Here is a 16,259-nt window from a genome sequence, read left to right on the forward strand (position 1 = left end):
GATTTTTTCTTGGAATATTACACACTCTAAAATAAATAAATAAATAAACAAATACAATAAAAAAATCCCGACTACGCTGTCGTATAAATATGAAACCTGAAACGATTGAAAAAACTGACGTCGGATTATGATGACATCATCGAAAGGAAATTGTGAATTCTTCGACAACACTTAATATCAAATAATATCAAGATAATTGATTAGATTGATTAGTGAGGGGCGGGGCATCTGTCAGTTCATCCTCCCCCCTTGCTAACCAAAAGAGAGTTAACGACCTCAAACATCAGCTTGACACGCACACACACACACGTGTATTTATTTTCCAAGCTAATGGCTTTTAATGCATGTTATAAATATTTGAATAATGCCGGCTTGTTAATATTGCATGCTGGGACTGTTTGACATGAGTGTACGGCGTTTCACATTTTATCGGACGTCTGACGTTGAGGCGCTGAAATTTTTAGAAGTTCCCGTTGGGCGTGCGAGGCGAGGCGAGGCGAGGCGGGGCTCACCTGCAGATGGCCGACTGGCTGTAGGCGGGCCCCTCGGCGGCGCTGAGGGCCTGGCCCACCTGCGTCTGCGTCAGGCCCAGCGACAGGCGGCGGATCTTGAAGGCTTTGGCAAACTCGCGGATCTCCTCCAGGTTGACGCCGTCCACCTCGCTCGGGGCCGTGCCGGGGTCTGACCAGCGCACAAACCGTATTTATGACCACGTTTCACAAGCCAAATGCTTTACTAGCCACATACTAGCATTTAGATGAGAACTTTATTTTTTTTCCCCACCAGGAGCTCTATAGTTGTTTACCTTCATTAAATGCATTCATTATCTTATCTTTTCTTAGCTTATCTTACCTTATCTTATCTCATCTTATCTTAAATTAACTTCTTACCTTATCTCATCCTATCGTATTTTTACTTATCTCATCCTATCTTATCTCATCTCAACTTTTCTTACCTTAGCTTATCTCATCTTATCTAATCTGATCTTATTTTAAATTAACTTATCTTACCTTACCTTATCTTATCTCATCTCACCTCACATCATCTAATCTCATCTCATCCTCTCATCTAATCTTATTTTCAATTAACTTATCTTACCTTACCTTATCTCATCCTATCTTATCTCATCGTATCTCATTCTATCGTATCTTATCTTATCTCATCCTTTCTTATCTTATCTCGACTTATCTTATCTCATCTCATCTGATCTCATCTCACCTCACCTTACATTATCTCATCTAATTTTATCTTATCTCATCATATCTTATCTTATCTCATCCTAATGTATCTTGTCTTATTTCATCCTCTCTTATCTTATCTTGACTTATCTTATCTTATCTTATCTCATCTGATCTCATCTCACCTCACCTCACATCATCTCATCTTATCTCATCCTTATCTAATCTTATTTTCAATTAACTTATCTTACCTTATCTTAACTCATCCTATCATATCTTATCTCATCCTATGTCCTTATCTTATCTCATCTCATCTCATCTCATCTCATCTCATCCTATCACATCTAATCTTACTTTAAATTAACTTATCTTACCTTAGCTTATTTCATGCTATCTCATTTCAACTTATCTTACCTTATCTTATCTCATCCTATCGTATATGATCTCATCTCAATTTATCTTATCTTACCTTATCTCATCTTATCTCAACTTATCTTATCTCATCTCATCCTATCTCATCTAATCTTATTTTAAATCAACTTATCTTACCTAACCTTATCTCATCCTATCTCATCTCAACTTATCTTACCTTATCCCATCGTATCGTATCTCATCTCATCTCATCATCTTATTTCATCTCATCCTATAGTATCTTATCTTATCTCATGTCACGGTGCGTGCGTGCGTACTTACTGCTGACCAGCTGCCCCACGCTGAGCGCCGAGGAGGACGACGATGATGTGGAGGACGACGAGGAGGGCTGGTGCAGGGGGCTGTGCCGGTGGGCCATGTGGAGCAGGCCGGGCTGCGTGGACGAAGACAAGGACGAGGATGAGGAGGACGATGAAGAGGAGGAGGCTGGGCCGCTTGCACCCTGCTGGGCCCGAGGCCAAGAGAGAAAAAAAAAAAAAGGAAATTCATGTTCATTGTTTCAAGTACAGGTGTGTTTTAGTCATCAATACAGTAACTTCATAATAATTCATAAAATTGAGTTAAAATTAAGATGTACTGTACTGTAAAACGAGTGTGATATTGATTTGTGTTGAGGTAATTTTTCTGCCACTAGATGGCATAATTGCATTTGTAAGACATTGGTGACAGCTCAGTGCATTTTTCTTTTCATATTAAGAGCTATATAATCTTTAACATGAAGTAACTTGTGAAATTCTGCAGCTTTTTGAAATTACAACTTGACATCAGTCTCTACAAATATATGCATTATTATTACATTTTGACGTGGACGTGTCTGCCGAGTTGTGACTGGAATTACCCTGGGACGGGCTTTCCAAGTAAGGGACGGTCATTAACTCATTCACTCCCAGCCATTTTCACAGAAACAATCCCGTTCGCTCCCGGCTGTTTTACTGGATTTTGACTGATTTTGCAAGGCCCACAGATTATTGTGTTCTATTGCTATAAAAGCATGGAACCTATCAAAAGAAAGATTAAAGTCTCTTCTTTCATTAGGAAAAAAAGTATGTTTCTATCTGTTTCCGTTTTGCAGCAATTAGAAGAGAGCTAAGTTTAATCAGTTTTCACAAATCTATTCAAAATTGTAAGTAATTGAGCTTTTTTTCAACATGGCCCTGGTTGATCTTCTTTGCTCTGCTGCCACCTGCTGGCCGTTTGTGTAATAACTACCATTTCTGCAACCGTTCTTTGGAGAGGCTGCATCAAAGCCTTCTGTATGCTCTAGCATATAAAAAAACAAACAAAAAAACAACAACGTATAAATACGTCTTTGGGACACTTAGAACATTAAAAAAAAACATATTTACACGTTATTGGGAGCAAATGAGTTAATTTGCGCATTTAAAAAATTAGCAGTGTTAAAGGAACTTTAAATTAACTCAAAATTAACGCACTCATTTTGACCGCCCTCGTTGCATAACTAGCAGTTAGCCACTACACGATTTCACCGCTTTGGAGTTGCTGTCATCTACTACCGATTTCTTCCGGGGTAATTTACCGCCTTTGTGGGAGCGAGAGAACATCTGTTGACAAGTTCAGAAACGCAACTCCTGGAATCAAACGTAATTCCTGATCGCTACGCGGCGACGGCGGCGGCACAAATAACAATAACAATGTACTTTTCTGCCCGATGTGCTTTTACAACATCAAGACGGGAGCGTTGTCACGCCGCCGTCTGCGCTCCTCTTTTGCTATTAATTATTTTCTGCCTGCCATGTGTTTGTTTGCGGGGGGGTGCGAGTCAACAGCCGAGCTAGCGCACGCCGTCAGGCAGCGCTGACAGGCCGGGAGAATTATCTACTAGCTCCACTGGAAATATTCCTCCCGAGCGCGCCGTCCTGACAAGCGTAAATGATTCCCCCCCCGCGCGCTCGCCGAAGCTTTCAAGCGGCGAGTCGGCCGCCGCTAAACATTATTTACAAACGCAATCGTTCGTGACAAGTGGCGGGCGGCCGCAATTAAACGTCCGTCTGCGCGCTCGAGGCAACTTTTACTGCGCGATGCTGCGAAGACGATCCAGACAATATCGTTGACGCTGCAAAGAGCGCACGACTCGTTATGTTTTCACCCTTGTTTAGACCCTCAGAAACAGCATTATTTTTCCCTGCAAGCAGTACATCGCCACAGCAACAGCGTGCGACCAAAATGAAAAGCGTTCAAGAACTTTTCATCTAGAACTATAAACATTTCTTGACAATAATATGTTATATGTGACCTCACTAGTCTAAAGGAATATGAGTTATGAAGCAAAATCCAGCTGTTTTTATCCATCTCAGGAGGCGGCCATTTTGCCACTTGCTGTCGACTGAAGATGACATCATTGTTGCTCAGGAGTCAGGCAACGACCAATCATAGCTCACCTGTTTTCTGAAGCTGCGTTGTGATTGGTTGTCACCTGAGACCTGAGCAACACTGATGTCATCTTCAGTCGACAGCAAATGACAAAATGGCTGCCCCCTAAGACAGATAAAAATGTCTAGATTTTGCTGCTTAACTCATATTCCACTAACACAATATTAAAAAGAATACCATATTTAGACCAGTAGGGCTGCATAGAACATATTACTGTCAATGTTTTGCGGGGGGTTTCCCTTTAACTCCCAAAAACATATAAATATGTTCTATTGTAAATGTATTGTGTCGCAAAGACGTATTTATACATTTGTTTTAAAAAAAATTTTTTTAATGCTAGAGCATACAGAAGGCTTTGATGCAGCCTCTCAACTGCAGAGAAAGGGTGAAAACAATTGTAGTAATTACAAAAAACAGCCAGCAGGTGACAGCAGAGTATAAGAGATCAACCAGGGCCATGATGAAAACAAGCTGTTTCCCCACAATTCAAAGCAGATTTTTGAATAATGATGAAATTTAGCTACATTCTAATGCTAATCGCTGCAAAATGGAAACAGATAGACAATTGGATATTATCTGTAGAAGGAGTTTGTTAAATTATGACCTCTGTAAAAGTAAAAAAAATGGTGCCCAATTCCAAAATATAAACACATAATGGCAGAATTACTGTTAGATTTTGCATATGGCTGTAAAAGTAGCGATTGTGCGGTTACATTTAACTCCCAATTCTCTCAGATTGAGATGAAATGTACAAATGAGAACATGCCATTAAAAATGAGTATTGAAAACACATAAGAAATCTGTAAAATGTTGATTTCTTTTTTTTTATGCCAGGTCTGACATGTGTGCAAGAAAGTTTCATGAGTTTTCGCCCAGGGTTTTGAGACCCTCAAAAGTAACATCTTTTTTCTTTGCAAGCAGTGAATCGCCACGGCAACCGCTAGCAACGACATAAAAAGCATTCAATATTCAAAATTTCAACATACCATTTTAAACATCTTCTGATTAAACACACAAAGTTTGAAGATGATCGGATACATTCTGGAGGAGGAATTAGGCCCCCCCAAAAATAGTGCCAAATTCCAAAGTAAATCACAAAATGGCGGACTTCCTGTTAGGTTGAGATCATGGCTCCAAAAGACTATTGTCTTTTGTTCGTTGTTGTTGAGATGGTACAGTCCAATCAAATTGTTTGACTTGACCAAGATTTAAGCGACGGGCAACCCAACGAAAGGAGCCAAGTGTTAGCATTTGCGGCGCTCGGCCCCACCTGCTGTCCGGGCTTGATGGGCGACAGCGTGATTCCCTGCGTGTTGATGACGGGCAGGATCTGGTTGCCGATCACCGTGGCGATGATCTGCCCTTGCGCGTTGGTCAGCAGCTGCGGCGTGACGGGCGGCACCTGCAGCGACGCGTTGCCGCCCCCCGATTGGCCGGACGGCCCTGCCGAGTTTGCCATCAGCGGGATTGTTCCGATTATCTGCAAAAAAAAAAAAAAAAAAAGACAAATATTTCCTGTTTTTGTTTGCCATCAACAGCATTGTTCGGATTATCTTAAAACAAACAAACAAACAAACAAACAAATATTTCCTGTTTTTGTTTGTCATCAATGGCAATTGTTTGGATTATTTGCAAAAAAAAAAAAAAAAGAAAAAAGAAAAAAAAAGAAAAATATTTCCTGTTTTTGTTTGCCATCAGCAGCATTGTTCGGATTATCTGAAAAAAAAACCAACAAAAAAAACAACAAACAAACAAATATTTCCTGTTTTTGTTTGTCATCAATGGCAATTGTTTGAATTATTTGCAAAAAAAAGTTTGCCATCAGCGGGATTGTTCCGATTATCTGCAAAAAAAAAAGAAAAAAAAAAGACAAATATTTCCTGTTTTCGTTTTCCATTAGCAGGATTGTTCGGATTATCTGGAAAAAAAATAATAAAAAATCCTGTTTTTGTTTGTCATCAATGGCAATTGTTTGGATTTGAAAAAAACAAAAAACAAAACACAAACATTTCCTGTTTTTGTTTTACATTAGCAGGATTGTTTGGATTATCTGCAAAAAATTAAAAAAAAGACAAATATTTGCTGTTTTTGTTTACATGAGGTGTGTACACGAATGCAGATCAAGGTTATTTTAGTTAACTAAAACTAACGAATAAACTAAAATTAAAAAAACAATTTCGTTAACAAAATAAAATTTAAATGAAAATGCTGTTTTAAAAAAAACAAAACTAACTAAAACTCACTATAATGATAGCAAAAATATCCTTCGTTTTAGTCTTTGGTAATTAATTTCATGCGTGAGCTGTTGGGGGTGATTTTAAAGTAGATTTATTTTGATATTAACCGGAAAAAGGACGCTTAAAAGTGTGTCACACAGAAGTGACGTCATCTAGCAGCGGCCAATAGAAAAGAAGATGATGTCGCTCCCATGGTGTTTTAAAATATTGTGCGCAAGTAATACACATTAAAAAAAATAAAAATAAAATAAAAACTAAAACTAATACTGAAACTAACAAAAACTAAACTAAAACGAAGCATTTATTAAATAACTAAAACAACTTCCCTGACAACTAATTAAAACTAACTACCTTTAAAAATCAAAACTCAAAACGAACTAAAATGAAAAATTCCAAAATGATAATAACCCTGATGAAGACTAACATTTCGATGACGTGTGAATAAAAATTCCACAAGCGGGAAATGAGGGAAGAAAGACGGACGCGCGTTTTTAACGGCTGCTAAGTCGTCCGAATGTTGCCGCAAAGGTCAACGCCGAATACCTGTTTGGATGTTTTTGTGTGTGCGTGTGTGTGAGTTGGTGCACACCAGTGCCCGCGTTAGCCAATCTTGCGGCGCGAGCGAGTGCGTGCGTGACGATGAGTGTCTTGGAGTGTCTGTGTGTGTGTCTGCTGCTGAGAGGAGAGGAGACAAAAAGTGGCGGCTTGCAAGACCCGGTGCTTGTAATCCAACTCAGCAGGTCCAACCTCCTCCACAATCACCTTCTTCTTTGTGTACTTGTAATCAGGAAGGGCAAACGCCAGAGTTGGACCTGACAGACACTCACAACAGTTCCAAATTCTCTCTTGTATTTTCTTTGAAATACATTGTCATTCACTTTTTGAGGATTATTTTTGATTTATTTATTTTTTTACATTGGACCTTGAGATATGAGTTTAATTCATTCCACGCTCTTAACTCAAAACATTGGTACAGTGTTGCCTTGTTTATCGTGGGTGTTACGTTCCAAAATCTACCCACGATAATGGAAATCCGCATTAATTTAAAAAAATAAAATAAAATAAAAAAATCTGGTAATTATATATATTTCTTTGTTTATTATTATTATTTTTTATTTTGGTATTATTTTTATTTATTATAAATGCTTTTTCTTTTTCATTCATAATATATGTTCTTTTTTTTCATTGACATTCATTTTTTTCATTTAAAGTATGTTTTTTTTTTTTAAACATTTATTACAGTATACAGCACAGTATAATTTTTTTCATTTATTATATGTTTTTTCATTTTGGTATGATTTTTTAGTTTATTATGAATGCATTTTCTTTTTTTTCTAATTTCAATTTTACGTCATTCCATTAAAAAGAGAAATAAAAAGGGACAGAAAGAAGTAAAACTTGTTATTTAAATGAATGAATAAATGAATATGAATAAATGTTATCTGCCCCTGAGCAACAACAATAACAAAAAAATAATCAACACAGAATAAATGACAGCGAGCGGTCAAGACGTTTTCAATATAACAATCCCATAAAATAATTCAGCAGCATGTCCTTGTATTATATGTCTTTTTCCAGTAATGTAGCTTTTGTCAAGTTTTTAAAAGTACAGATAGACTGATATGATTTTGTTTTACGATCCAGATTATTCCATAAACTGAAACCGTGAGTGGAAATACATCCTTTTTTTTTTTTTTTTCATCCCGAGATATATGGCCGCACAAAAAAACAGAAAAATAAATAAACAAACCAAAAAGCATGTACAAAAAAAAAATAATTCTAGGCGATTCTAGCTGCCACTTGAAAATGTCGGATCTTCACCCAGGCTAGCCGTCAAATCATGGGAGGAAGTGATCGAGATTGACCTGGTTGTTGAATTTGATAGCAGGCGCCCCAATTTAGGAGTCGAATTGGTTCTGCGATGACGCTTGTAACTCAAAACACTCATAACTCAAATCACCTTTCCCCTGATGAAAATACCATTCATTCCTTCTAACCTCCCATAAAAAAAAGAATTCAATAGTTGGAGTATCCTGATTGAATCCAGTTGAGTGTGCTGCACCGTCTGTTGTGCCTGCCTTGGCCACCAGGAGGCCGTACAGTGCTGTATAATTTGGTCAAACACACACAAATGCACACTTCTTGGTCTACTATGCCACAAGTTGAGAAAAAAAAATCATTGAGAGAGGATAAAGAATCTATGCCTGTCAGTGTTATATCATATGCCTTCATGTGTTGTTCCAGCATTTGTGTTCAGATATCTATGGTTCAAAAAGTTGTAAAATCCGACACTATTGACGCTAATGTTAGCACATCAATGGTATGTTCCATTCACATTAGCATTATGCTAGCTGGTCTATCTCAATTCAACATTGCTTGCTTTGCATAAGTCAAAGCAAAAAATAAAAAATAAATTGTCCTATTAATAAACACTTGTAAGTTGGGTCGCTCGTATCTCAAGGCGCCACTTTGTAAAACATTTGCGGCGCGGCGTTTATTTCTGCTTCACTGGATGCTTCTCATTTCTTTACAAGCCGAACGCATTTTCATACACCTCGTGTTCATGAGCACTAAATGACTCGTAGTTTCGCATGGCTCCTGCACCCCCTCCACCCCCCCGCCAACATCGTTTTGACATCATCGGGCGGGGGGGATCGTCGTGAATCTGTAATTCATCCCCGCCACGCCTCATTTGGCGACGTTGCTTCGCATTAGGGCGCAGATAATTTATCTCTCCCCGGCTCGTGTTCTTTTGCTGCCACTTAGCATATTTTATTGCCCTCCACCCCCCAGCGAGCTCCCCGCTTGGCATGCCGGCACGGCGCGGTGGGGGGGGGCGGGGGTTTGTACTTGTTCCGCTCAATTATTCATGGTGGTCGCGGTGCTAAGTGCTCGTTCCGTCGCCGTAATAAAAAGAGCGCGGGCGGGTGACAGCTTTTGGAAGATTCGCATGATAACACGCTGGAGGCCTTGCATTAAAAAAAAACAAAAAACAAAAAACAAAAAAAACGGCACCTAATAGAGTCGTCATGATGACGCTGATGTTTCTTCTTGATGACCTCCGCCAAGGTTGCTACTGGTGCAGGGTTAGCATAACATTTTCATGATAGTTTTAATTTCAGTTTGACTTTTGCTGTTTTTTTTTTTTTTCAATATAGTTTAAAGAGTATTCAAAGAGGGTTTGTTTGATTTTACTCATTTTCGTTTCTTTGAAAATGCTTTGTTTTTGTTTAGTTTTTATTAGTTTTAGTGTCATTTTTAACTCATTCACTCCCAACCATTTTCACAGACGCAACCCCCTTCGCTCTTTTACTGGATTTTGACTGATTTTGAAAGGCACACAGAATATTGTGATCTATTGCTATAAAAACATGGAACCTACCAAAAGAAAGATTAGAGTCTCTTCTTTCATCAGGAAAAAATATATATTTCTATCTGTTTCCGTTTTGCAGCAATAAACATTAGAATATAGCTAAGTTTCATTATTATTCACAAATCTGCTAAGAATTGCGGGGAAACGGCCCTGGTTGATCTCTTGTACTCTGCTGCCACCTGCTGGCCATTTTTGTAATTACTACCTTTTTTTTCACCCATTCTCTGCAGTTGAGATTGTGCATCAAAGTCTTCTGTATGCTTTAGCAAAAAAAACAAAAAACAAAAAAAAACATACAAAACGTATAAATACGTCTTTGGGACACTTAATACATTTAAAATAGAACGTATTTATATGTTTTTGGGAGCAAATGAGTTAAAAAGTATTTTGTGCAAGATGAAAAAAAAATCACGATAAGTATTGTGTAGTAAAAATTCAACAGAAATATGACAGTCAACAATTAGTTTTATATACATAAAAAATAATTTCAGTTTCCTTTCTACTTACATTACTTACTTACATTAACAAACTTTTTTACAATAATAGTTTTAGTTATATTGCTAGTTTTCATGAACTAAAATCAACTTATACTATTTTTAGTTTTATGGCAGGATAAAATATGTTTCTGTCCAAATTTTGTAATTTTTAGTTTTTATCCACAAACAAAGGCATTTATATAGATATGTAACTAAATGAAATTTAAAAAAAATGAAAAATAACATATACATGTCTAGAAATATACAAATAAATTACACATAAATAAAATGGTGTGAAAAAAAAATCTGCTTTCATAAACATTTTAAAAGTTTTAAAGTCCAATGAAAAAATTCAGTTAACTTTATCACCAAAAAATAATAAAAACATTTCAGATTAATAATAATAATTTACATAAATATTTTCATAATATCTGTTTGAATAAATACTAAAATAATCATCATAAAAATAAGACATTTCATGCTCTACTTTCATGCTTGTGTTTGTTTACTTGGTTTGCTTTCAGGTCTCCATGTTGTCCCGCTTTTTTGTGGCCCCGCCCCCTCCGCCCGAATAATGCTGAGGAATAATGAGCGTGTGTCGGCCACGGAGCAAAGGCTGCAGCCCGGGGCTTTGACCGTCTCACTGACCCGATTATGTCAGGCACCGTCAAGCCCGCCCAAGACGCTGGCAAAGCGCACGGTTGCGTTGCCGCACGTCGGCGTGGGCCTTGCGCCGCCGGCGTCTTTGTTGAAGCCGCTTGAGTCCATACTGTCTCATTAGCCGCGTTTAGCATCAAGAGGACGGACGGGCACCGACTAGCTAGCGCGACTGCTCCGCCACTGCGAGAGGACGTAGAGTTAAACGCTACTTCGCCCGCCGCATAATTGCTCCCACCAAACACGTTTGGTGGGTTGTTTGCCAGTACCGATAACACCAGTACTTGTGATACATCACGTTTTCAAAAACAAAACAATAACGGATATTTTTCTATGCTTTTAATTTCTAATTTACAGTCCATATCAGGTTCTGTTGCGAGTACTAATGCCTGGTATCGGCTTGATCGCCCATCCCGATTCAAAAACAAAAATAACATTTTTGGCTGCAACATATTAATGGCATTTTCATTCATTGCCAAGGGGAAAGATGATTTGCGATATGAGTAATAAAATAATAAGTCTTCGGTAAAAAGTAAATATGTAATACAATAATAAATATGCAATAAAACAAATTATATTAAATAAAAATAAGAAATAGGTAATAAATTGTCTCAGTAATAAAATAATAATAAGTCTAAGTAATAATAATACATAATAAATATGTAATACAATAATAAATAGGTAACAAAATAAATAAAATAAAATAAATAAAATAAATATAAATAAATAATAGGTAATAGAATGTCGCAGTAATAATAATAATAATAATAATAATAATAATAATAATATAATAAAAGTCATTTTCAGCTGGAACATAATGGCATTTCCAAGTCTTTGGTAAAAAGTAATTATGTAATACAATAATAAATATGCAATAAAACAAATGAAATTAAATAAAAATAAGAAATAGGTAATAAATTGTTTCAGTAATAAAATAACAAGTCTAAGTAATAATAATAATAATAATAATAATAATAATAAATATGTAATAAAATAAATAAAATAAAATAAATAAATTACATTAATAAAAATAAATAATAGGTAATAAAATGTTGCAGTAATACTACTACTACTACTACTACTACTACTACTACTACTACTACTAATAAAAATAATAATAATAATAATAATAAGTCATTTTCGGCTGGAACATATTAATGGCATTTCCATTCGTTGCCAAGGGAAAGATGATTTGCAATATGAGTGATATCTGAGTAATAAAATAAGTCTCAATAATAATAACAATAATAATAATAATAATAATAATAATAATAATACATAGTAAATACATAATATAATAATAAATACGTAATAAAATAAAGATTAATAAAAATAATAAATAGGTAATAAAACGACTCAGTAAAAAATAATACGTCTCAGTAAATACATAAATACGTAAATAAAAAATAATAAATAGCTAATAAAATGTCTCAGTAATAATAGTAATAATAATGACAATAATGATAATAATAAGTAACTTTCGTCTGGAACATATCAAAGGGGAAAGATGATTTGCGATACGAGTTGACGTCTCCGTAAAGACAGATTTTCATTTCAGTTGCTCGACGCTTGCAATCGTCTTCTAACAGCGTTCATCCACAAAGCGGACGCGCTGAGGACCGTCCGCATGTGCCAACTCAACTCACGCATTTGCCTTCAATACGCGTTGCGCGCTGGCCGCAATCAGATGATTCATTCGACGGGGCTCGGCGATGACAAGCGTCATCATTCAAGCGTCCGGCTACTCGTGGAGCAATTCTGCAGCCGGCCAGCTCAGCGCTTTTTCAACAACGAGCGAAGGAGAAGGAGGAGGAGGAGTGGGAAGTGCTTTTGTTTCCGGACGCTCACCTGTCCTTGCGCGTTGGTCACCAGCTGCCCGCCGCCTCCCTGCAGGTTGGAAAGGGCGTTGCTAAACACCTGTGAGCCGGCCGCCATGGCTGCTGCCGCCGCCGCTGCCGCCGCCGCCTGGCTGGCCAGCGGGTTCAGAGGCTGCTGGAGCAACAACAACAACAACAACAACAACAATCACAAGACTGTCTTACTGAGAAGTGAAAAATACCTTTGAATGATATAATTATCATTCAAAGGATGCAACAAAAATGCTGAACAGCAAACCAAGATTAAGTGGAAGAACTTTTTTTTTTCTTTAATTTTAAACAACTCATTCCAAATTGATATTACAATTTGGAATAAGTTGTGTTAAGTTCTTATTAAATTACGGAAGCGTATTGCTTTCAATTAAAAACAAACAAACAAAAAAAAAAACTGTTGTACTGACTATTTTTTGGGGGGAGCTTGTTTTTTTTACTGTTTTTCTGAATATTTCTGTTTTACTGAATATTTTTCCACCATTAAAAAAATATTCAGAATCACAGGAGGGAAAATTACTCAGAAAAACAAAAAAAAATATTCAGAAAAATGGGGGGAAACTTATTTAAAAAAAAATAAGTAAAATAAAAAAATCCCTCAGAAAAACTAAAAAAATATTCAGGAAAACAAATTATTTAAAAAAAACAAAAAAACAGAAAAAAATACTCAGAAAAAAAATATCAGAAAAACCGGGGGAAATTATAAAAAAACAAAAACAAAAAAACCCCCAAAGAAATTAATCCGAAAAACAGAAAAAATATTCAGAAAACAGGGGGAAATTACTTAAAAAAAACAAAAAAAAACAGAAAGGAAATCACTCAGAACAGAAAAAATATTCAGAAAAACAGGGGGAAATTATTAAAAAAAAAAACAAAGAAATTACTCCGAAAAACATAATATTCAGAAAAACAGGGGGAAATTACTTAAAAACAAAACAAAAAAAAAACCCAGAAAAAAATTACTTTAGTCATCCATCCATCCATCCATCCATCCATCTTCTTGACCGCTTATTCCTCACAAGGGTCGCGGGGGTTTCTGGCGGCACCAATCGCAGGGCACACAGAGACGAACAACCATCCACACTCACAAGCACACCTAGGGACAATTCGGAGCGCCCAATCAACCTGCCATGCATGTCTTTGGAATGAGGGAGGAGACCGGAGTACCCGGAGAAGACCCACGTGGGCACGGGGAGAACATGCAAACTCTACCCAGGAATGGCTGGAGCCTGGACTCGAACCGGAGTCCTCAGAACTGGGAGGCGGACGTGCTAACCACTCGTACTTTAGTCATCTTTTTTTTTTAATTAAAATGTTTTTATTTTTATTTTTTTTCATTTTTACCTCTGAACTCCAAGTGACTTAATACAGACTCTCAAATGTCAGATACTTTCCTGCATACCTCCAACATACCTTCAACTCACTGGCTCGGTCGGTTAAGGTGAGTATACGAACATGTCAATCGATCGGCATGATTTTAGTAAACTAACTGTTAATTTTCTTTCGGAAGTGTATTGCAAGCGGGAAAGTGCCCGCCATTAGCGAGTCTGCAACGAGTCACTTGGAGTTCAGAGGTAAAAAAAAAAAAAAATAATAATAAAATAATTTTTCCCCCCACTTTTTTTCCTGAATATTTTCTTTCTGGTTTTCAGAGTAATTTTTCCTCCCGTTTAGTTTGGGGCCCGTTCTAAAAATAGCGCACCAATGACAGGACATGGTGAATTACATGGAATGTTGTGGAAAAAAAAGTGATCCTTTGAAAATGTGTTGCATTTTGCGATGTATGTTTCCCATATAATTATTATTGTTGCGCATGAACATGATCAGAGTCGTCACAAAGACGAGTATCATTAATTTAGCACATTGACTGGTAGCAAAGAATGAACTTTTATTTTCAAAAGGTTGGCGACCCCTAGTGTGCCGTTTGTCATCTTGGTGGGGACGAGGCAAAAATTGGGGCAAAAAGCATCCCGAATGTCTTCGTATCAAACGAGTACGTCAACTCATTGGGTTAGCTCAGGCCTCACCGCCGTATATTATTATTACACTTTCTCAAATCTAATGACGAAGGAGGAGGGGGGGAAAAAAAATCAATACTTTTTCATTGACAGTAAAGGTTAAGTACATTAAGAATGACACGGCATTTGTCTTATGAAATCATATTTCATGTCGGCAGTCCTCTCTCAAATTGGCCGTGATTGATATTGCCTGGAAAGTCATCCACTTCTTTTTCTGCCTTTATTGGCTTTTTATGTCTTCTTTCCTCCGAACGGATCCTCCAGATTTTTTACAAAGCTGATTGTCACCTTGTGGGAACTCAAAAAAAAAAAAAAAAAAAGTAATATTTTGCACATTATAAAGGATGTTTTTGTTATCTTTCGCCGTTCTTGTGTGATCAGACCCGTACCATGAATTTACTTATACGGTATAAGTTTAAAAACAAAAGTTTGAAAAGTTAAGAAATGACAAAACAATGAAGGATAAATAAAAAATTTTTCCAGCCAATTAAACAGCTTTATTGGAAACATCTTCAATAACAGTCCTTTCCGTTGTGTTAAATGGGGCTGAAAAGAGACGGCGGTCTTTTATTCTGCCGCGCGTGTGCGCGTTTCCAGAGCTAAACAGGTGATTTTCCGCCACGGCGACTCCTCGGCGGGAGGGAGCAAATGACAGGCCCGGCCGAGCGTTTGCGCTGATTGCATGTGTTGGAGGAGATAAACAAGGATTGTTCCAGCGTGTCGACAACGGCGGGCCATTGTTGTGTTTGATTCTTGACGCTACCAAAGACATCTTTTGCAGGCGGAGCCTCCATTTTCTTCGCACCTTAACTCTCAGCGGCAAAAGACACCGAGCGGTAATACGAGAGGCCACGCCACGCTAAATGCACGTTTGGCTGCAATTGGGTGCAAAAGTGCGGCGTCCCGCCACTTGGTTTCAGCTGGGGGCTCGCCTGGTGCGTGTAATCGGCCAAACGGGGAATAGTAGCCCCCCGCTTGGAGACACCCCCCCGCTGCAAATCGAAAATGGTTTGACACAAAGAAAAACGCACTTTATTGTTGTTGTTTTGCTCTTTTCACGTGGCTCAGTTTGCTTTTTCTTCCTTTCCGCGCAGAAATGGAGAAAAGAGCGAAGAAGAGGTGAAAGTAGAACCACATTAGCTTGATCACGGATGTTGTTCCGACATCGGTCGCTAAGTTAGCGACGCTAACAACTTTGTCCTAACTGCGTAGTACAAATTTGACCAACATTCAGGTGGTAAATACATTTTTATATGCAGTAATAATAAATTAACTCATGATTAATCCCAAATTAATCACTCATTGTATATCTGTTGTGGGCAAGGTTATTTTAGTTAATTAAAACTAAGGAAACAACTAAACAATTTTGTTAACGAAATAAAATCAGAGCAAAAATGCTTTAAAAAAAAACAAAACTAATTGAAACTACATTTTATGTTAACAAAACTAACTAAAACTAACTTTAATTATAGAAAAAATGTCCTTTGTTTTAGTCTTTGGTAATTAATTTCATGCCTGAGCATTTGGGGATGATTTTAAATGTGATTTTAAGTTTTATTTTGATATTAATCGGAAAAAGGACGTTTGAAAGTGTCACACAGAAGTGACGTCAATTATCGGCAGCCAAGA

The 16,259-nt window shown here is 37.3% G+C and overlaps 1 protein-coding gene across 8 annotated transcripts in view; it reads right to left on the reverse strand.

Annotated features, from left to right (window-relative positions):
* LOC144009496 (POU domain, class 6, transcription factor 2-like) overlaps positions 1-16,259 on the reverse strand; it is a 104,664-nt gene that overhangs the window by 3,572 nt on the left and 84,833 nt on the right. For 6 of the 8 annotated variants that reach the window (XM_077509258.1, XM_077509257.1, XM_077509262.1 and 3 more), the window contains 4 exons: positions 12,593-12,736; positions 5,272-5,481; positions 1,872-2,055; positions 513-681 (listed from right to left, as the gene is read on the reverse strand). In XM_077509258.1, the coding sequence (XP_077365384.1) occupies positions 513-681; positions 1,872-2,055; positions 5,272-5,481; positions 12,593-12,736 (707 nt within the window). The remainder of the gene's footprint in view (positions 1-512; positions 682-1,871; positions 2,056-5,271; positions 5,482-12,592; positions 12,737-16,259) is intronic. The other 2 variants (XM_077509260.1, XM_077509259.1) reach the window with 2 other exon arrangements.

Source organism: Festucalex cinctus, chromosome 20 (genome assembly GCF_051991245.1).
Source record: "Festucalex cinctus isolate MCC-2025b chromosome 20, RoL_Fcin_1.0, whole genome shotgun sequence".
Lineage (NCBI taxonomy): Eukaryota > Metazoa > Chordata > Actinopteri > Syngnathiformes > Syngnathidae > Festucalex > Festucalex cinctus.